The sequence below is a fragment of the Varanus komodoensis genome, unplaced genomic scaffold (genome assembly GCF_004798865.1).
Source record: "Varanus komodoensis strain SLA01 unplaced genomic scaffold, ASM479886v1 scaffold7_3, whole genome shotgun sequence".
Lineage (NCBI taxonomy): Eukaryota > Metazoa > Chordata > Lepidosauria > Squamata > Varanidae > Varanus > Varanus komodoensis.
The window spans coordinates 2019020-2041135 of NW_025336480.1; the positions used below are offsets into that span (position 1 = coordinate 2019020).

General features: G+C 44.1%; 1 protein-coding gene across 8 annotated transcripts in view; it reads left to right on the forward strand.

Moving 5' to 3' along the window:
- The window catches only part of SH3TC2 (SH3 domain and tetratricopeptide repeats 2), a 57162-nt gene that overhangs the window by 21572 nt on the left and 13474 nt on the right, over window positions 1-22116 (forward strand). For 4 of the 8 annotated variants that reach the window (XM_044454312.1, XM_044454314.1, XM_044454315.1 and 1 more), the window contains 10 exons: window positions 3940-4067; window positions 5732-5837; window positions 6713-6856; window positions 7541-7736; window positions 8741-8814; window positions 10185-10380; window positions 17698-17834; window positions 19335-19376; window positions 19473-21185; window positions 21291-21471. In XM_044454312.1, coding sequence (XP_044310247.1) covers window positions 3940-4067; window positions 5732-5837; window positions 6713-6856; window positions 7541-7736; window positions 8741-8814; window positions 10185-10380; window positions 17698-17834; window positions 19335-19376; window positions 19473-21185; window positions 21291-21471 — 2917 coding nt within the window. Of the gene's footprint in view, window positions 1-2232; window positions 2338-3939; window positions 4068-5731; window positions 5838-6712; window positions 6857-7540; window positions 7737-8740; window positions 8815-10184; window positions 10381-17697; window positions 17835-19334; window positions 19377-19472; window positions 21186-21290; window positions 21472-22116 lie in introns of all 8 variants that reach the window. The other 4 variants (XM_044454311.1, XM_044454313.1, XM_044454318.1 and 1 more) reach the window with 2 other exon arrangements.

Sequence of the window (22116 nt, forward strand, 5' to 3'; positions counted from 1 at the left end):
CCGTTGCTACCCAGATCAGCATGAAAGTGAGAAAAGGAATCCACAGCGGCCACTGAGAAAGCGCATGGCTGTTATAGAGAATTTCTGGAGCGGGGGCATAGTTATATAGGGACCTTTCTTCTTTTGTTTGTTTGGAGTCGGAGTTACTCTTCCAACTTGACCTGTCTTTTTATTTATTGAAAACTTTTCAACCACACCTCTGCACTTTGCTCAAGGTGACTTGCAAGAAACCTATTATAGAACTTTAAAATAAACAGATAGTAACACAGCTAAAAATGAAGAAGTTCAGCAAATAACAGCCACCTAGCCCTCCCCCAGCAGGTCTGTTCAGTCACTTTAGCAGCCATGGCCAATTCAGCTTCCAAAAGATTGCCTAAATAAATAGGACTCCTTATGCCTCCTGAATCCTAACAAGGGGGCACGTTGACCACAAGCTTTCTCTGGTAGTTTGTTCCAAAGTCTTAGCGCTAAAGATAGACAAATCTGCATTTTATTTATTTATTTTAAAGTTTTATATGCCATCCTTCACTAAAAGTCCCAGGACAGTAGTATAATGAAATAAAAGTACAGCATCAGACAACAAATTCAAATAAAACCCCATCTTAAAACACTTAAACACTTAAAAATCAATCTAGCAATTTGTATCATGTTTGTAACCATAGTTTCATTCCATTTCTGCATGACTTTTGGAATTGTTTAAACGATATATTTAAATATGTACTCATATGTCTTTTAATAAATACTGAGATCTGTATTTTCTCTCAAAATCTACATTTATATCCATGTTTTCATATGACTAAACTGACAAAAGCTGAAATGTAACCTTCAAGGGAATACGAAATCCAAGGGACCATTAAGTTCCACTGTGCTCCTTAGGCTAAGAGGAACAGATCAGGACCTTCATGCAGGACTTTGCAAAGACTGAATTCCTCAAGCATCCCTACTCAGCGTGACTATAGAAAAGGCCCTCCTCTAAGCTGGCCTTCCCCAGTTTGGTGCCTTTCAGATGTGTCAAATGATAACTGGCATCATCCCCGCACTGACTGTTTCAGTCCTCGTAGTTGAGCAAAGCCCAGTCCTAACTGGGATGGGTGGGTTATATTGAGACATCTGTAACACAGTGGTGGGCAGAAGGTAAATCTGGATCAGAAAGCGTTACTTCTAAACCTTTATTCCTGGCTCCATTTGAAGAAACCTGGCCTTCCAAAAAGCAAAATAGATTCTGCAAGTCTGAGGGCTGCCCATCCCTGCTATAGTCAATACACATTGAGCATCATTTATATGCTCCCCTACCTGCCAGGAGTGTAAAATTCACCAGGTAGCTAAATTCTGCACTTTAATCTTTGAGACACAGACCAAGACTGGGATTCACCGTTTCTTTCTTCGTCCTCCTAGAATGGTGGCTTGTTCTAGATATTTAAAAGGCCATAAAGCAGCACATTGTTTACTTTCAGGAATGTTAATAGGAGCCCAGGCTTATGGCAGCAGTGTCCCTACTCCCTACTCCCACTGAACAGTCACCAGAGAGTCATAATTTTTATATATAATTTTCATTCATTCATTCTAAAGGGATTCTTTCCCACCAGAAGTAGCCCTATTTAGGCAGCTCTGGGACTCAGTCCAAAATCCACCACCACATCATACATATCTAATCCTGTTGATTTCAGTGGGTTTAAACATATCTATGTTAGATTTAGACCAATGGGTTGACCCTGATGTTGGTAAGGAGTAGAAGTCAGTGATAAGAACAAAGGGAGGTAGTGGCCCTCTAGGGAAGAAACAGGCCCTTGTTTTTCCGGTTTGGCAAGGGACATAGCTCTGTGCCAGTACAGCAGCAGTGAGCTGAGGGTAGACTAGACTTCCAGATATTTTCAGCTTCAGCTCCCAGAAGCCTTTGCTAGCATGACCAATGGTCAGGAATGCTGGGAGCTGATGTTCAAAAACATCTGGAGTTTTCCTTTATGCCCTCCCCATTAGCAGGGAATAGAGGTACAGAGTTCTAGGTTCCTTCAAAAATTTAAAAGTCCGTAGGTAGTACAAATGGGAAAGACTTGTGCTTGAGATTCTGGGGAGCTGCTGCTACTCCAAGACAAAACCTCTGGGCTTGATTGTCCATTGGTCTGAGGAATGTTTGGCAGCTCTTTATCTCCCCGTGCCCCCTTTCATTATGCCCTGCTTTACCTCCTCTGAAAAGTTGACAGTGGTCCTTCTGCCTGCATGGTGACTTGTCAGGTAATCCCAGGGAACTGGATCCAGGAAGTCAGCCTGCACAGATAGGAGAGGGCACTCTGGAAACTGAGTCCGTGTCACTGGCAGTAGGGGAAGGGTTCCCAAATGGTAAGTTTTGTCTAATTACTGCTTTATGTTTTTAACATCTGTAATGAGAAAGAGAGAGAGAGGATCAAGGCAAATCTCCAGAGCACTGCCTCTGCAACATTTCGAAAGATTAAGAATGCAGCATAAAAAGAGAAGGGAGAAAGGGAAACACAGTTTGTAGACGGTCAAATCTATACTTCCAAAAGTAGGTGCAGAAGTCAGCAAAAATGGTCAAGTGATGTGCTGATGTCCTGTTTCATCCAATCTCTTTCCAGTAGCTAATGTCACCCAGAGTTTTTGTATGAAGTCAAATTAGACCTTAAGTATATGACTCAATAGAAAAAGAAATTCTCAGATTCTGGGTCTTAGCCCAAAATCTACCACCATGTCAGACATGCCTGATCTTGTTGATTTCGGTGGGTTCAGATGTGTCCTCAATGAGCTTAGCTTTAGAAAAGAAGGGTGCTGCAAAATTTAAACAAATCTGTGTTGAAAATGCTGCACAAATCCTGACAGTGAATGTTTCTGAACAAGGCGGAGGGGGACATGCTGACACTGCCAGCACTCTTGTGGAAGTAGGAGCAAGGAGAGGTCTTCAGCACTGATCCTGAGGGTGCAACAGCTGGTTCCAGGTGTATATTAATCCCTTTTAACTGATTGCAGCAACTGAGAGAGGGATGGGGAAAAAAGCAAGTCGGCATGAATTGCAGTGATTCCTTTATACTTCACCTCAGGGGAAGGAAGTGAAGGAGACTTTTTTACCATGCTAAGTATATTAGATTGGATCCAACAAGCATCTTTTTTTGTAAGTTGGCTTGTCCCTCCTAAGCCCTGGCAGGCATTTCAAAAAACAGCACCTCTTGCCTGTTCACTAGAGGGAGAGGTCATGCAAGCAGATTAAACTGAAAAATTCAGCATGTTCAGTGCTGTTTGCTATGTTTCAGCTTCTTGCATAAGGGGGTAAAGGGTACTGAAATAGGGAAAGATTGAAAGTGACAGATGTCGCAATAGAAGCACTGCTGGAACACCTCCCCAAAACCACCCTGGAGTCACTCCAGCTGGTCCAGGAACAAGACTTTAAATTCGCCTTATTGCTTGCCTGCAGGTATCTGACCTTTGGGATGGGGTCTCTGAGTCATAAACCTGTTATTTTAATGTAGGACATCTTGCAGGATAATGGAGATTTTGCTTTTACATTTCTGTCTGCCACCATATATCAGTATATCTATCCTCTTTATTGTAGCATATCTACATGAGTACCATTATCTTCTTCTTCTTCTTCCTTAGGGTCAAGAGAGATACTACTTTAAATCTGTATCAACTTCCCTCTCCCATTTTTATTATAGAGCAGGTGCAGCCCCTTTTATCCAGAGTAGGAACCTTACATGGGGGAAGTGGGCTTTTAACACCTGGATCAGGCCCCATGCACCTACCCTTGAGTAAAAATGAAAATCGAGGGATACTGCTGCTAGCTAGGAATGATGTTTTTTGCTCTAAAAGTTGTTAGATTGATTGAGCTGTGGTCCATGCAGAATGATGCTGGTGGGGAAAGGTAGTTCTAAATAAAACGTTTTCTCTTCTTTAACCACCTGTTTGTTTGTCTTTTCTATTTTTAATTTGAAGAGATTTCCCTCTCGTTTTATGTCAAGAGTCGCTCTGGACAGGGCCTCAATCCTCAGCTACACGAGGCCGCAAGAAAGAAGCTGTGGGCCCTGGAAAATGACGATAAAGACGTCTGTGCTCTGTTCAAGGTACAACTATTCCTCCTGCTTGCTTTCTGAAGCATCAGATGTTGCGATAACACAAGCTGATACTGGGTCAGACCACTGAGCCATCTTGCCCTGAAAGAAACAGCTGCAGTGCTTCACGACCTCAAAGAGAGGCCTTCGCCAGACTGCCTGTCTGTGATTGTTGTTTCCTTGCAAGACCCAAAGTTGCCATCTGGGGCACTCTGCATGCTAAGCATTCACTCTCGGACTGAGCTGTGGCCTCTGCTGGCATTCTTGGGCATAACTGCATGAAGCAGCCGGGGATGTATTGTCAACATCTTTTGTCGCTCCCCCGACATCTATCATTGTACCAACTGTGCTGACGGGACTGCAGGGAGGTGTGGAAATCACAGCTGACAACAAAGACATAGGATGAAAATGACTTTTAAAAATGTGTACCTTTTCTAAACCCTACCTTTCCTCCAAGGAACTTGGGGGGTTTGCCCTGGATTACAGTGACAGTTGGTAACTGAACTAAGGTCAACCAGCAAATTCGTGGCTGTGGAGGCTTTAGCCAGGGACTTTTTAAAAAGTTTTAGTCCAACACTTTTATCCAGGGGTAAACAATGTCATAGCGGCAGGCACCTGTGTGTCCTGGAATCCTTTCTTGTTATCCAACAAGCTGCTGTACCTCTTTGGTCTTTTAAAGCGCATTTGCTTACCTACATTTGAGATTACTGTGAATTAGGTTTATGTTGGTTCTGAAAACTGGGATTTCAGAGGAATTGTTTAGTGTGTTGGGAAGCAAGAGCCAAACTTCTGCCCTGTATTCAGTCTTTTGAGAAGCTTTCTTTCCTTCTGCCATGTCTCCCATGGAAGCACCACTTTTGTAGTGGTGCTTAGGACAGCTTTCCAAGTTGCCAAGTTTGCCCATGACCTAGAAAGGTCACCAACCACTGCACCACAAAATGTTTCCACATGGAAAGAGAGCCTTTCTGGCTAATGGGGTGGGATAGAAATCGGATAAATAAAGAAATGAAATGAAATGAAATGAAATGTTGGCCTGTATCAGTTCACACAGCGGCCAAAGAGCTGCTCACAGAATCCCACAAACAGGATATGAGCACTGCCTGCCCAGGAACCCCAGCAACTGGTATACACTGGCATATTGCCTCCTATACTGGAGAAAGCATATATCCATCAATAGCCTTCTCCATGAATTTGTTCTATTCCCTTTTAAAGCTATCCACATTCATGGTTATCACCTTGGAAGCCTTCCTTATAAGAGGAAGAAAGGCAGGATCTAAATGTAACATCATGATGTTGCCTAACTCGAGTTTGCATTTTTCAGTGCAGCCACACAGTGGGTTGACATTTTCATTGAGCTGTCCACCACAACCCAGTATGCATCATCATCATCATCATCATCACCACCACCATCACCCCCAGTATGCAACTCTTTACACTTTCCTACCTTTAACTCCATTTGACATTTTCTTAACTTTACCGCTGCTATCATTCTGACCACGGGCATGGAATGAGGGTCTAGAATCCAAATTTGAAATGTCATCCTTGTCATTGGGAAAAGCAAGATAGGGCGCATGCTACATTTTCACCACAGAAGTACCAAGACAAGTGCTATCTTAGGATTTCTGGGCTGGAAGTATGGAACTTCCCACAGTCTTTTCCACTTCTCCTTTTTGCAGGAGCTGTCAGCCAGGTTGGTGTGCATCCAGGCCCAGGAGGATCGCTTTCTGCTCTCCTTTAAGACTGTAGAAGAAATCTGGAAGTTTTCAACATACTTAGCACTTGGTAGATCCCATTGAACTTGTATAGGGGTGGCTGTTGTTCTATCAGGAGAGCCTGAGGGCTGGCAGGGAAGTCATAAAATAAGTTGTCCTGGGTGTTAAGGCAGGACTATGATACAGTAAAAGCAAATGCAACTTTTGCATCTATGCATCTTTTTCATATATTCCTTGTAAGGTATACTTTAGGGGTAAGGAACGTTTTTCAGCTGAAAAGCTGAATTCTGTTTTGGAAAAGACTTTGGGGTCAACATTCCAATGTGGAATGAGGCCAAAGACAAAAGGAATAAGGTCAAAATATCTCAAATACCAGCATTTTGTAGCTTAAAGCTCTTCCTGCCAGGAATTACACCCTAGGAGAGGCAGATTGGGCATTTCAAATGGGGAAAATGAATTACCAGCTGGGAAGCCATCAAATGAGATTGGCAGTTGGGAGGTGTGGGGAATCAAAGAGAGCTGGACTGAGCCCACAGGACAGAGGTTCTTCACCTCTGGTCTGCTGTAGCAAGTTGTGCTATTCCCAAAATCATCTGACAGTGAAGTGCACAGTGATGATGTCAATAGACCTAAGCTTGTGCATGTGTTAGAAGGCATAATCAAAAAAGGCTTGACATGAAAATGTAATTAATGTTTTGATTAATTCACTGCTTAATGAACTGCATATAGGCCTTAAGCATGTTTAATTGCTTTGAAATTTGTGATGTCGTTTTATTTCTGCTGATCTTGTTGAGCAATTCTAAGCGAGGTGGTCTGTAAATGTGCAAAGCAAACTGGATTCAGTTTAGGCCCATCGGTCAAAGGTTTATCTCTGACAGAAATGTCTCCTTTTGCTTTGCGAGTTATATTATATGTTTGCCTTTTTTCTTTGGTGCGATGGATTAGGCTATGTGGGTTGCTGTTTGGAGCACCTTCTCTTTACCCCAGAGTACTGGCTGAACTGTGCTCTGGTGGAGGACACAGAAATCAGAGTCACTATAGATGAAGATCTCATGGCCACCATGTACCTGGGTCTTCTGCTGCAGGAAGGTAAGAAACGTGAGCCCAACCTTCTAGTCCCTCTCCAGATATCTCTTTAGGGATACACTTTAGACCAGTTTGATTTGATTTGGCTCAAATACAAGTGGATCCCTACCTGGGAGGAGGAAGTTGTTACTTACCTTACTTTACCCTTCTCTAAATCAGAGAGAAACCAAACCCAGGATAGTTTGCAAACCTGTAAAACAAAACAAATTGCAGTGATACCCTAATGATCAAGAATAAGTATAAACTGTACCATTTAGAATGAGGTCTTAATTCTAAAAGTGGAAAGACTGCACCATATATTGAAAGAGAGACAGGACCAAATGAGCCTCCGACTGAGGGAATGCTGCATTTACTGCACCAGGACAGAAAAAGCCCGTGCCTCTTGTGCCTTCTAGCCCAGCCTGTTAAATAGGTGGTTTGTGGAGCAGAACTTCCCAAGAAGTACTAACAGTGCAAGGAGGTTTGCACGGGAGTAGACTAGCCTTCCCTAACCTGATGCCCTGCACGTGTTCTGGAGTGCAGTTCCTATCAGTCACAAGCAGCATGGCTAGTGGTCAGGGGTGACAAGAGTTATAGCCCCAAACACCTAGAAGGTCACCATGCAAAGGTAAGCATGGGCGCTCCTGTGCTGTTTGTACACCAAGAACCAGGGCACTCCTTTCTCTTCTTCTCTTTGTCTACCCACAGGAAACTTCTTTGCTAGGGCAGTGTTGAATGTGCTGGCAGAGGAAGAAGGGGAGGATTTGAAGCTCTATGAGAATGAGCTCGTTCATGTGAAAGACATCGGGCATGAAGCAAAATGGGAAGGGACATCTCTGTTGACTGATCAGAGGGGCCTGGTCCCTGTGACAACCATAGAACCATTGCCCCATCCCTTCTACCAGTAAGTACACTGGCTGCGGTAATCTAGGCATGGGACCCACATATTGAGCCATCATGTCCATCCACTGGGTTCAGTCCTACTCAGAGAATAAAAGCCTTTAAACAAGGTTTCATATCTCCGAGATTAAGATGGACTGCTGCTTAGTGTCCCTCCCAAACTACCTACACTGAGTGGAACTGTGAATGCTGTAACCAAACTGTAAACATGCCTAGAATCTTGTTTTCCTCCTCCACTGATAACAGTGACTTTGAGGACTTTGTGTACAAAGAGGTCTTTGTTCGCTTGGCAGGGAATTTCTGGCTCTTCACCTTGAATATGTAGGCACATTCTAGCTCTAAGTGCATCAGCTGCAGGTCCAGAATGAAAATCCCTGTCTCAATGCACCAAATGCATCAAAGCTGGAAGGCTGTTTGCAAGAGATCTTTGGTTCTGTATCTGTTGACAATATACTCTCCTTCGTCATGCATTGTCACTAAAATGTGTACAAAACCTTTTGCTGGGGTGGGCCAACATTCTTTGCACAGGAAGCTGCCCTATACCAAGTCAGCCAGTTTGTCTGTCTAGCTCAGGGTTGTCTGCACAGCCTCTCTCTGGCAGAGGTATTTACCACTGTCTGCTACCTGATCCTTCTTTCTAAGTGGAGAGGCTAAGGACTGAGTCTGGGACCTTCTGCATGCAAAGCAGGTGCTTTACCATGGGGCTGTAGTCCAAGTACAGCTCTCTCCAGTAGCAGCAAGCCTGCAGTGCATGGAAAGCTTTTAAAATGGACATGATGATGTTATCCAACCCTTGGGTTTATCCCCACTCTCTGAATTTGTATAATCCTCTAAAAAGATGCATGCCCATTATCCCACCTTTTGGCCATACATTCCATGACAAATCACCAAAGCTACAGCATGCGAGGAAGCAGATTTGGCAGCAACACACCTAGCATCTGATTCTCTTCTACCAAGCAAACCATTTTCTGAAAGAGGCAGGTTGTTCACAGCTCTTCTCATTCTCAGGTGGTTTTTGAAGAACTATCCAATGAGCTGTGGCATCTCCAAACAAATCAGTGGAGCTGACTCTTTGCAGACCGGTAAGTGCAATCTCATTTGGGTAAGCTGCTTAAGACAAAGCTACATAACTTGCTTAAGACAACTCTACATTGCTCTTTCCTCTTTATTTCACTCCTGGACAGTCTACAGGCCACGTGTGACCATCACAAGCCTTCTATGCCGCCTGCTCCAGTTGCCCCTGCCAAAATGGCCATTGCACTGATGGTGAGGAAGGTGTGCGGACAGTCGCTCTGCATGCCTCCCTCCTCGTGCCCTTCCAACCCCACCGAGTCAGCTGTTTGCTCTTCTCCATCCCAACAGGAAAACCTTTGAAATCCAAGATGTGCTGGATGCTATCAACCAATACTCACTTTCAGAGAGATCTCTGCATACCAAAAGGGGAGATTTAAACCTCCCCATCCCCACATGCTGAGATGGGGTGGGGGATGAGGGTGTGTGTGTGGAAAGTGTGTGCAGCTGTGTAGGTGCCAGCACAATCCCTGACCTGTTGCCCATTGTTCCCTGTGGCGGCAAAATGGCTGCCCATTCCAGCTTCATTTGTTATTGAAAAAAGAAGCATTTTAAACTCCAAATGGAATGCTCAGAAAGCAAAACATTTCCCTTCCTAATTACTCTAAGAAAATTGGGGCTTGTTTAAATTATTCAAAAAGTACCGAGAAAAGTCTTCCCTAAATGCCTTCTCAAGTCTTTGTTCTTAAGAGAAGGCATTCCTTATCTTAGAAAGAATGACACATTTGTCTCTCTTAATGTTGGGCAGAAAAAGAAAAAAAGGACAGGAAGGGGAATTTTTGTAAAGACTAGATTAGCATAACAAGGTGCTCCCCCCTTTCAGTGATTTTTCAGGACTCACCACACAAGTGTTGAGTGTTCATCTCTTCAGGAAGCACCGCTGTGCAGTCATTTGTCCCCTAGCTCCTGTTTAGCCGTGGTCCAGGTAACCTTGCTCAAAAAATAGCCTTGTTTACTCTTAGCAACATACAGGCATCATAGTGTCATGACATCACTTTTACATGATACCTAATTAATTAGGACTGCTCTCTGAAGAGAAATGGTACCAAGGAACCGTGGTAGCCGACTGGCATGGGCATGTGTAAATCTTTTCAGCGTTTGGGATTTTTTTTGAAGAGGAACTCACTCTCTCCACACTCATGCAACTTTCACCCTGAAAGTGGAAGCAGGTGGGCAATCCACCCACCCAGCTGTTTGGCATTAAGAAGAACTGACTGTGGTTTCAGGTGAAGCTTAAGCTACAGAAGAAAATAAAAAATGTTATTGGATACAAAGAGACCTTGTTTTCATAAGTATGCCCTTCTCTGCCACTTTGCCAAGAGAGAATGGTTCAATTGTTCAGTATGCTGAAACGAGGGTGCTTTCATTTTTTGTTCTTCAGGCCAAGGCAAATACACAGTCACAGAGGATCACAGAGGGAACGGCTGGGATGAGCTGAGCTTCTGCAAAGGAGACATCCTAGAGGTCATTGGCTTTCTCATTCCAGGCCTTCCATGGTTTATAGGGAAATCCACCACCAGCGGGTCAATAGGCTTTGTCCAAACCAAATATGTGCATCCTGAGACTTATGAACCAACGTAAGTGTGCTGAACCCCTTCACATGTGAGGGGCTGGGGAGCCCTTGTAGGCACAGAGCGTGGCAGAATCGGTATTATTAGCTGCATTAGAAATTCATTATCTTTTGGGTAGTGGGAGAGGTGAAGGGAATGTGAGTAGGAGGGTTGAAAAATGTTGCTGCTTATGGTTGATTTTCTTTGTGATTTAAGAAGGTAGCTCAGGGCAGGCCATATGCCTGCCCGCCCCCTGAGATCAGCGGGAGAGGCCCTTCTCCGGGAACCCTCCGTGAAGGAAATTAGGAGGGTAAGTACTCGGAGGAGGGCTTTCTCTGCGGTGGCGCCCAATCTATGGAATGCGCTCCCCAGAGAGGTCCGCCTGGCGCCGTCGTTATTTGTTTTTCAGCGCCAGGCGAAGACCTTTTTATTCAAACGTCATTTTAATTGTTAATGGTATTTATTTATTTTATTCGTTGGCCAGGGCGACTTATTTTATACTGTTAACTTGTTTTATATTGTTAATTTATAGTATTTTAATTGATTTATTTGTAAGCCGCCCCGAGGCTTTGGCGAATGGGGCGGCATAGAAATTTTCCAAATAAAATAAATAAAATAAATAAATAATAACAACTGAAACCATAAGTTTGCTGACCGTGAGTCTGCTAAACAGAGACTCTTCGGGATCCCACCTCCCACCATAGGTGCAAAGTGACTTGTAATATATTCTCAGTGGACTGTAATCCATGGGACAGTATTGTGTGAACAAGCAGAGGGTCCTAGTCCAGGCACAGAGCAAGGAGAAGCTCTTTATTTTGCAATTCACAGCTTCTAATTTTCCTTGGAGCTTTTGCATCCCTCCCTTCCACAAAATGACTTAGCTGACTGTTAAAGACCTGGGCTGAGGGCCAGTTTAATTTCTTTTGCATTTCATTTTAAGTTCTTCTTTGTGCTCTTTACCTGCCCAGAGTTTCATTTGGAATGTTCTATAGGAAGGCGGAGCTTTTTGTTGGGAAGCTGACCCCTCCCCTTCAGTGCCATGTACCAAAGTTGTTGGAGCAGAGGGCTTCTCCTTTCCCATTTTCTCTGACATCATTGAGTTAGAAAAAGTTCAGAGAAAGGCAATTAAAATGATGAAGAGGCTGGAGCAGCTCTCCTCTGAGGATCGGTTGCAACAACTGGAATTGTTTAGTATAGAAAAAAGGCGAGTAGAAAGAGACATGATAGAAGTGTTCAAAATTACGCATGATGTAGAAAGTAGAGAGGGAGATATTTTTCTTCCTTCCATAAACCTAGAACATGGGGTCATCCTATGAAGCTGATAAGTGGGAAGTTCAGGACACATAGAAGGAAATATTTATTTACACAGCACACAGTTAAACTATAGAATTCACTGCCATAGGTTGTAGTGATGGCCACCAATTTGGATGGCTTTAAAAGGGATTTGTCAAATTCAGGAAGGAGAATGCTGTGAGTAGCTACTGATCTTGTTGGCTATGTGCTATCAGAGGTGGTATGTCAGCATATACTAGAATCTTTAAAATAAAGGTGGAGATTATCATCTCACAAAATCTCGAATTGTTGAGCTGACAAGGAAATTCATTTTAAGATAAAATTTCCATAGCTAGCATCTGTCTTATTTTATTTTGGGGGTGGAATGGGGGACACTGTATCATTAAGAAATATTGGTATAGCTAGCATCTCCTCCTCTGATTTTTGGTTAACAGATAGCATTTTATAACATTAAAAATTGGCTTGATGTTGCCACATTGAGTGGAGAGCAAGGAAGAATAGCAGCAGTTCAGTAGTTCTGGTATTTCCATCGCAGTTCTGAAGCATATGCACCGTGATGTATTTGTCAGTTAAGACTCTTTCCCTTCAGTATTGGGGAAAGCTCCCTGTGTGTATTTCCATAACATCCACAATGATATTGAAAACAATGGGAGTGTCCGTGCTCATAGGGAGGTGATGGAGTTTTGGCTCATAGCAAACTTGCAACAGTTTTGTTTTATAACAAATAGGTAGAGTAGGCAGAGTATTAGGAAGCTGAGAAATGAAGACTAGGGAAGTTTGGACATTTAGAAGGAGCTTGAGAAAGCTGCCAGAAATGCCTTATGGCATGGCAAATGGTACGTCATTTGCTGCAGGGTGCCAATTAAGTAATAGAAGAGAAACACAAAAATGGCGTCACTCAATTGCAGCAAGCTTTGTGTGTGAGTCTGGAGAGTTACCATGAATACAAGGAGAGAGTAAATGTGTTTATGCATCAGGGAGAATTGCCGGTTTACGAGGGAGAAATCAAGCTTAGCTGGTCATTAGTGCTTTCTCTTGTAAAGTCAATTCAATCAATTTCAGGTAGTTTATATTCTGGCCAGAGGTCTATAAAAGTGGTAATAGGTCTGGGATATCTTTTTTTCAGGGCAGATTTAATTAGCAAACATGTCACCTAGGAGTTCTATTGGCAGGGTTTGCCAGAAGATGCTCTGGGCACCTACTGGCCCTCCCGGTGTTTTGGCCTGTAGCTCCTGAAGAAAGGGCTGTAGTTCTGTTGGCAGAGCACATGCTCTGCATGCAGAAGGCCCTCTGCCCTCTGTTCAGGTCCTGGTGTCTCGAGAAAAGGACCTTCCCAAAAACCTTGGAAAACCACTAAGAGGCAGTATCAACAATGCCAGACCAGAGGGATCTCTTCTCTTGCTCTTACGGCTATGCTTTCTAGGGCTGATGCAAACCTGTAGGATCTAGAGAGCCACACGTTTCCTACCTGTACTCTCCATGCAGGATCAAGGAAGGCTGAATAATAGATTTAGTGCAGGGACAACAGTAGTTTTAAAGAATTGCACACAAAGCAATTGGGTTTTTTCCCATCTTTTGTAGTTTCTCTTTATTCCTGACAGGCGTCCAAAAATGTTGAGAGAAGCTGGAAACTTTATCTTAGGAAGTATTGTGTGAGGCTCTTGCAGTGTGAGCCTATGTATGTTTACTCAGAAGTAAGTACCATTGTATTCAGTGATGCTCACTCCCAGATGGGAATGCAACCTAAGAAACACAGCTGAGTCTTAGGCCTTTTTATAGCTGTTGTATAAAATGTTAAGCAAAGTTGACCAGCCATTGATAATTGTAATTACAGTATACATACAGTGAGCAAACAATGAAAAAAGAAGAGAGCAAGCAATCTGCTATAATCAACTCCCTTTATGAAATCAACCATACCTAGGCCCCTGTCAAGCCAATGGAAAACAAGTGGGAAAAATATAACATAGTCTGATATAAAAGAAGACAAACACTACAAAATACAAAAAATAAGCCTGTTAAGCTAAAAGGAAGCAACAGGAAGAAGAAAGGGGCATGTTGTGGAAGGCCCTGATCTACTGGATTCAAAAACCCTGCATTCTCTCAGTATTTCCCCTCCAAAGGAAAAGATGATTCACCAGACTTGGAGCTGCCTTTGTCTATTTCCCTCCTATTAAAGGCAATGGACAATATCCAGTCAGACACTAGTGCTAATGTGAATAACATTGCACTAGCATAAAGGACTTCTAGTGGAATACCAGTAGCATTAGCTGGTATGACACTATTCCCTGGGGAACCCGCCATGTCATTTAGCACCATTGGAGTTGTCTACGAGTAGATGTCCCTTATGCTTAATGTAAAGAAGGTTAAATTAGTGCAAGTGTCCAAGTGGATACTGCCCATTGGGAGGGAAATATTAGAAAACACACATGCAAAAAAAGAAAAGTGGTAAGGAAAATCTACTCACCCTGCTGCAAGGCATAGGAAATGGAACTTCATCCACTGTGGATTCTTCCTGTCAGCATCTTAGGACTGCTCTGTAAAGGAGACCAAATCCAAAGAAATGTAGACTTCCTCATCAACTACCTTGCTGGCCATATTCACCATATCTGGATTCAGACAGCACAATAACCCCCTTCATGGTTGATTGTGGGTTGTTCTTTGACTAATTTGTTGAAAAGTGGGTTATCATGATGCCTGGACCCAGCTGCACTAACAAATGATGCTTTGTTATCTATGAAAAGCACACAGTACAAAACCTAACAACAAACCATGGTTCCTCTTTGTGTATGATTGACAAATCATGGTTTGTTAGCATGTCAGACATCATAATAACCTTTGCTTCAGGCATGTTATGATCTTCCTGAAGTAGCCCACTCAGCCACACCATGCTGACTCTGTCTTACCTGAGTCCAAGAGACAGAAACCTTCTCCATGCAAACAAGACTCAGCTGAAGGTCTTAAAAGGTAAAGGTAAAGGTTTACCCTTGACATTAAGTCCACTCATGCCTGACTCTAGGTGGCAGTGCTCATCTCCATTTCCTAGCTGAGGGAGCCAGCGTTTGTCCACAGTCTCCATGGTCATGTGGCCAGCATGACTAAACACCGAAGTGCACGGAATGCTGTTACCTGCCCACCAAAGTGGTACCTTTTTATCTACCTGTATTTGCATGCTTTCAAACTGCAAGGTTGGCAGGAGCTGGGACGGAGCAACGGGAACTCACCCTGTTGTGCAGATTTGAACCGGTGACCTTTCGATCTACCAGCCTAACAGCACAGCGGTTTAAACCGCTGTGCCACCTGCAGTCCCTTAAGTCTTAGGTTAAGCTAAAGGCCAGGTCACTGGACCCTGGCCTTGCAGTGCTGATGACTGAGGCCAAAGTCATCTGTAGGCCAAGCACTGCCACTTAGACAATCTATTAAACAGTAAACTGCTTTGATGCCTGAACAAAAGGAATCTCCTAGAATCCATTATGAAGCTGAGGATGAGCTATTGCTGGGCAGTCAGCAGACACAAGACAAGAGATGCCTCTGTAATCTCCACCAAGCTGGGGAGGGAGCAGAGGAGATATAATTGACAGAGACAGGAAGTGAGGTGGGGAGGAGGCTTTCTCTTACAGCAAGAATGCCAGGGGCAAGTCTCCTTGGGTGTAAGGGAGCTTGAGGCAGCCACAGGATAAATTACCTATTTATTTCCTGGTATAAGTGTCCCAGTGTGGTTTTTCCACAATCAAAGAGGGGAAGATGTAATACAGACACAAGGAGAACTTTGCCATGAACATAGTGGGTCTTCAAGTAACCAGGTGGGCAGCTTAGAGGAGGGCTGTGCCAGCCAGACTGTATTTTATTCTTCGTTTGTTCTTTGTCACCAGTTTGCTGCTTTGAACTGCCTACTGCTTCTGCATTGAAACTGATTTGCCACTTTTGGTGCATGCTCAGAATCTGAGCATCCTTGTTCCCATTCTGTTCTTTTCCTGAATGCTTAATAAATCTTTTATCTTGCTTTCACCAAAACCCATATTGCATGCCATGGGGCTGAAAGGCAGGGGAGACCCACAACAGGCATGCCCGGTTGGGGGTCACTCCGTGCTGAGTGTAACCTGCAAGCTAGCTGTGGACACAGGGTGAGCTGCAGAGAAGCCCAGTTCAAAGGACCTTAGTGGGGAACGTTTTCAGTCATCCCCAAAGGACAGAGAGCACTTGGGACTGGGGAGACTGGGTTCATCTTGCTCTCGAAGGTAGCAGCTGGAACCCATGTGCTGTGCTGCACCAGACTGGGTGTCCTCAAACAGTGCTGCCTGCAGGTGACCACACAGTGGTTGATCATAGCCCACACTCAGTCCATACTCAATACTGGAGTGTGGGTCATTGTGTTGTCTGAACCCAGCCAATGTGTGAATGAAGATATTCTTCCCCAAGGATGATTAAGGTATCTCTTGCTCCTTGTAATTATTGTTTCCCTGTGGGCTGCCTAGGATCCTTCTACAATATTCCAACTGTGATTGTCTTTCATATCACGTATGGATGTTGTCCGTACAGGAGATTGCTAGGCAGAGGAGTTAAGTATATATCCCAGGCAATACAAGTTTCCATTTGTACTAGGGACTAGGATAATCCTGCCTCCTGTGGATGTACACACACCACTTTGGATGTGTGAAATTGTCGCCACATGGTGTCACTGTTGTCCCCCTCAAAACTGTAATGTTGCTTATACTGTGGGAAGATTTTCCTTGGAATTGTAGTTTCCTTCCAGTCTAAGTGGCTAATGCACGTCATGGGCATTAATCATGCTTCTTCAAAACACAATTCTATACATGTTTCCTTTGGAATAATTCCCATTGAATTCAGTGGGATGTACTACGGGAGAAGTAGTGGGTATAGGATGACAGTCTAAATGGGTACAAGTGGGAGTTTAGGACTGTAATCCTGAATCCACTTACTTGGTAGAGAGCACCATTGAATTCAGTGGGACATTCATAGAGTTGTCTTGTAAGACTGGGATCCTAAACATACTTCCTAGGGAGTAAGAACCGACGGGTACATTTGGATTTACTTACAAGTAAACATGGATAGGATTGCACTGTAAATGAATTTTCTATTCAAAAGAAAACCTGCTAATGCTTTTGTTATCTTCCTAATTAACCCATCAAATAAATTATTATACAATAAACAATAAAAACAGTATAGTATAATTACTGAAGATGTTTGCTGGTGCTAATAGGCTCTCTTGAAAACTCTAGCAGTTTTGTTTTGGAAAACTATCCTAAACATGCTACCATGAACTAGGTTGTAGAAATCCTTCAACGATTTAAATAACTGTTGGTGGATGGCTCTGCTTAGGTACAATGGTGTTGCATAATTAAGATTTTTGACCATCATCACTACCACAGAGGAGGCTCATAAATGGACCCTGGCATGTATTTGAATGAGCCTCATACTTTCTACTTTTGATACCCCAGCCATTGCCCTGCAATATCTGGGGAAGGAAAGGGTTAACCTGCCAAGGGCCCAGGATGCTTTCATGAGCCTATTTCCATTTTTTTCCTGTTTTTTACATCAAGCAGGATGCTAATATCCCACCCTTCCTCCAAGGAGCTGAGTTTATTGTACAGGCTACTGCTTCCTTATTTATCCTTAGCCCTAGTGAAGTTCATTAGACCCAGAGATACTGTCTGGCCCAAGGTGAACCACTGATGTGGGGTGGTCCACTCCAGTTTCTCCAGTCCTAGTCCTCTGCTCTAGCTACATGATGTGGAACTTTTGCATTTGCTGCTTTTCCAAATGCAGGAGCACAGTCCCACCCCTTACCTTGTCCACAGTCAAGAAAAGAGACCCAGGTGCCTTGCTGGTTTTCTGAGTGTAGTTTGCTGTTTGCCACAGGGCAACATGGATTTGCTTCAGAATGCCGGGTATTTGCTGCATGTAAAAGTCTGCTGAAAGAGTGCAATGGTGTTCTTCTTCCACTTTATAGCAAGAAATGTCTATAGAGGGTATGGAAGTATTGCAGGTCGGCAGCACTGTATGTCTCTTCTCCATGTTACATCCCCATCACAGGAGAAAGAGCCCAATATTTTTCAGTGAAGAGGAAGTTGTCTCTGTTCTCCAGGTGCCATGCAATGGCAGTGAGGAGCATTACAGCAAACTTCTCAGTGAATGGGCACAGACAGACATCACCTCCGTGTACAGGCTGGGTGAGAACCCCTCTCTCTCCCCTTCTGCTGGATATACGTTTTCTCTGTACAGCGCTGTCATTCCTGAGCTTGCATTCCTCTCTCTCTCTGTTCACGCCATTCATGTTTAGAATCAGTATTGCCTGCCACTGCTGAATGATATTAAGGAGGTCAGTTCCTCAGTTGTGATGATGTCCTGCACAAACCTTTGCTCCTTTAACAGAATAGGCTAGCAATGCGGGGAGATCCAGTAAGACACATGTCACCTACCCACCAGCTACACTTCGTGGGAAGCCCCTGAATGCGTGAGCCATTGTACTGCATCCCTCGTAGTCTCTGTGTTTTCACACAACTCACATGGGCTCTGCACCTGTATGGAGCTTTCTGTTGGGAACACGCTCCATACAGCATTTCTCAGCTGAGAGTGTTTTGGTGGGAACCCCTGCCTCCCTCCCTGGGGATCAGTATATATGGAAGGAGTTTCTGCCCATTTCCTCAGTTCTTTGAACACCTTCTCTGGTGCCTTGGGAAGTTCTTCCTCTCCCTTTGCAATGGAGCATTTTTTCTCTCCATATTTTTCTTCTCCTTTCCAAGGCTTCATTTACATCGCAGGAGGCAGCCAGCACAGCCCTTTTCTTGGCAGCTGTGATGGGGCAAAGGGCTGGAACCCTCAAGTCCCTCTGCCAAGGGAGTGGCAGTATCCATGCCCTTGCGAGGGGGACTGCAAGCAATCTGGTAGTCCCTCAGATGCTCTTTTGGAGGCCATACAGTTGCTCTCTTCATTAATGTTCCTTGCTGTCGTTATTATTGTACTGCATTGAACCAGATGTTAGGGATAGGTGAATGAGCAATGTGGTCAAGATTGCCAGGATTTGCCCAATGTTGCCTTGCTGCTCATCTCATTCCTGATATCTATTCACATTTGTATTGCTGTTTGCACTGTATGAATGGAAACTTGTACAAATCAAGCCATTACTGAAGGGAAGATTTGTGTAGGTTCCCTAAAGATTTGCACAAATTTCCTAATTTGCTCAGCTTTCCTCCACAGACTAAAGTGGAGCTGGTTCAGTCTACTGAGGAAATCTGTTCAAATTAGGAAATCTGTGATCAAACTGGCATGCAGGAACGAGCCAATCTCAAGCACATCTTTGAAGTTACAGACATTTCTGTGGACAGGTGCTTGTATTCAAGTATGGAACTTTGAATGGAGCATGTGCACTTGTTTTTTCCAGCAAAAACAACATTCTTCTATAGACCTACCAGATCTTGGTGGCATTTTGCTTTTGAGAAATGTACAACTGCCTGCACATTCTTCCCTTATCAAATGCTTCTTTGTGTTCTGAGTTGTCTCTCTTGGTCTCTCTTCCCTCCTTGGAGCACATCTCCCAAATTTAAAAACACCTTATCCTGTTTTGTGCCTTGTGACTGATCCACCAGAAGTCTTTGTTTTAGTGCAGGATTTAAGGTATGGTCTCCTAGTTTCTCATGGGCTTGTTTTGTGCATTTCTTTTGGCCCTACAGATGGCTTTGAACCTGTGGCAATGTATCCACGAATGCCATCAGGTGAGTATGGATGGAGGGGAAGATGGAATGCAGTTTTTCCTGAAATGTATCACTTTGCAGGGAAGTATCTCCTTGTGGCTAATCTGTCTCTTTCAGATGCAGTTGTACAGGGACTTAAGGATGGCTGGATGTTTGAGAATTGGGGGAAGCAGTCTAGTAGTAGTTTGCTCACTCCCAGTGATTCTGAACAGTCTAGTCCAGTGGGTGAATCTTCACCTTCTACCCTGGAGCAATTACTTCTGCCAGAACCAGATGACCTTGATGACCCCAAGTTCTTCGTGGACCTGAATGCTCAGGACATGGAAGATGCTGATGTGTTTGATCCTATATTGACTTTCCTCAATCAAGATGGCTATGTGGCCCATTTCCAGAGTCTCTATGACCTCTCTTTTTCCTTCCTCAGTTCCACCTTCTATGGTTTCTCCAGTGAGGAAGATCTAGTCCTATACCTGGAAACATCCAGGAACTGGGCCAAGAGAGGTCATCTTGCTTGGGCTCACATCCGGATATGCTTTCTTTTGGGACGTCTCTGCGTCAAGAAGGCCAAGTTCTCCCAAGCTCGGGTCTATTTTGAGGAAGCCATGAGCACGATGGACAGGGGATTTGAGGACATGCCTCTCCTCATCTCACTGCACACAAACCTTGCTGCCATATACTTGAAGCAGAAAATGAAGCAGAAGTTCTTATTGGTGATTGGGAAAGTCACAGCGCTTCTGGCCTGCCTGCCAGGGCACTGCTTCAGTTCTGAGAATGAGCTGGAGGTCATGATGTACATCCTGAGAGAAGCCATCGCTGTTGGCAACACTGCCTTAGAAGCTCGGGCCTGCTTCCTCGTTGTCAGGCTCTTCTTGCAGCTGGGCCAGTATGAAGAGGTCCTGCCTTTCGCAGAGCACTTGCAGTTCCTGTGCATCTGTTTATCCAGCCAGAACTCTGGTCCACCTGCCTTTGATACAATGCCAATCCTCACCTACCTGTATGACAAGAAGTACTTGCCACACATTGCGCTGGCATCTGCCAGGCTGTTCTCCCCCAGCAGTGGAAAGGGAGGGCTGACTCCCATCTGGAGGGCAGGATTCATTCTTGCAAATGCCTCTAAGCTCCTGAACATCCAAGAAAGCAGCAGCAGCAGCGTCCCTGCTGTGTCGTGCCTTTATCTGAACTGTGCCTTGGCCTTCTCCTGTGAAAGTGGAGCTGTGTCCACTGAACGAGCCCTGTGTGCAGTTTTATCCAAAATGTACCTCCAGCATGGCATGTTGCAGGGAGCTGTGCATTATACCAACAGGGCTATTGCCCTTGGGAGAGTCATGGGGGAGGAGGAAGCTTTTGAATCCTCCCTTTCCTTGGGCTGGATATATGCTCTGAACTGTCAACCAGATAAAGCTTCAGAGATCATGCTGTGCCTCTTGCATTCTCTGCGGCAGACGGACAGTGTTACGCAGGACGGAGTTGTTCACAACCTTTTGGCCATAGCCCTTAAAGGAGAAGGGCAGGTGCTAAAGGCAGCAGAGAACTACTTGTGGGCCTTGAATAAAGCCCGTGAGACAGGCAACAGGCGGAACCAAGCCATTGCCTTATCCAACTTTGGATGCCTGGCTGTCTCTTGTGGGGCAAACCTCCTAGCAGAGCACTACTTTCTCCAGGCCGTTAGGTTGTATTTTGAGCTCCAGGGCAGTGATGACACCCAAATGGAGCTGGTGCAGATTCTGCTGTGGCTGGCCCAATCTCAGGTGGAGAGGCACAAGACGGAAGAGAGCAAGGTGTTTTATGAGCTGGCCTTGGCAGTTGCCCTGAAGACACACAGTGTCCTGGGTAAGTAGTTGGCTTTCAGGGGTGGGGGTAGAGGAAATGAAGGGGGGAGTTGCTGTTTGCATGGCCCTGAAACGAATAAGCATGTGCCATATCTCATATGTACAGGTCAGCTCCATGTCACTGAGTCCCTCTGCCATTTCCATAGCAAAGTGTGTCCGAATACTGGAGCCTGCATTATCTACCATGAGCACCAGGTTCGCTTAGTTCAGCAGCTCCAGGACCGAGCAATGGAAGGACAAGTTCTGCAGGTCCTCAGCCAGCTCTACCAGAGTTTACACACAGCCAGGTGAGTCAGCGTCATGCTGAACATTCAACTGTGGAAAGATAATCAGCCATAGAGCTGAATGAGTCGTTTCTAACATTTTTTTAAATTAATTGAATTTTGTGTTTGTCAGACATTTTCAATTCTTTTCACTTCTGTCATATGTTTTCATTAAAAAATAATGGCATACGAAATCCTGAAAAGTTCTTGTTAGGTCCAGAACCGCATAACATGTGATACTGCCCACAATCCACTGTGTAGTGAGTCCTAAAGCAAACTCTGCTTGCTTCAACAAGTATCGACATACCTTTAATGACTACGGTGTATGTATTTTAATTGCCTTTTTATGCAAACTGTTTTGAATGTTTGGAAAAACACTATGAAAGACTTCAATAAAATCAGTAATAATAGGCTTTGAAAACTTTATTGATGTGTGTCATCGAAAAAAAGGCATGACAAATTCTAGCAAGGTAGACACATAAGGATTTGAAAAAACAACAAAGGTTAACAGCTGTAATATCTTAAAGATTAACATTAGTCTTTGTGGTATAAACATTTGTTGGACAGAGCTCACTTCTGCAAATTCATGAAGTGATCCCTGGCTGGATAGTTATATCGCAAATATAGAAAAAAATAGAAAATATGTATGCTGAACCCTTTCGCTTTGAG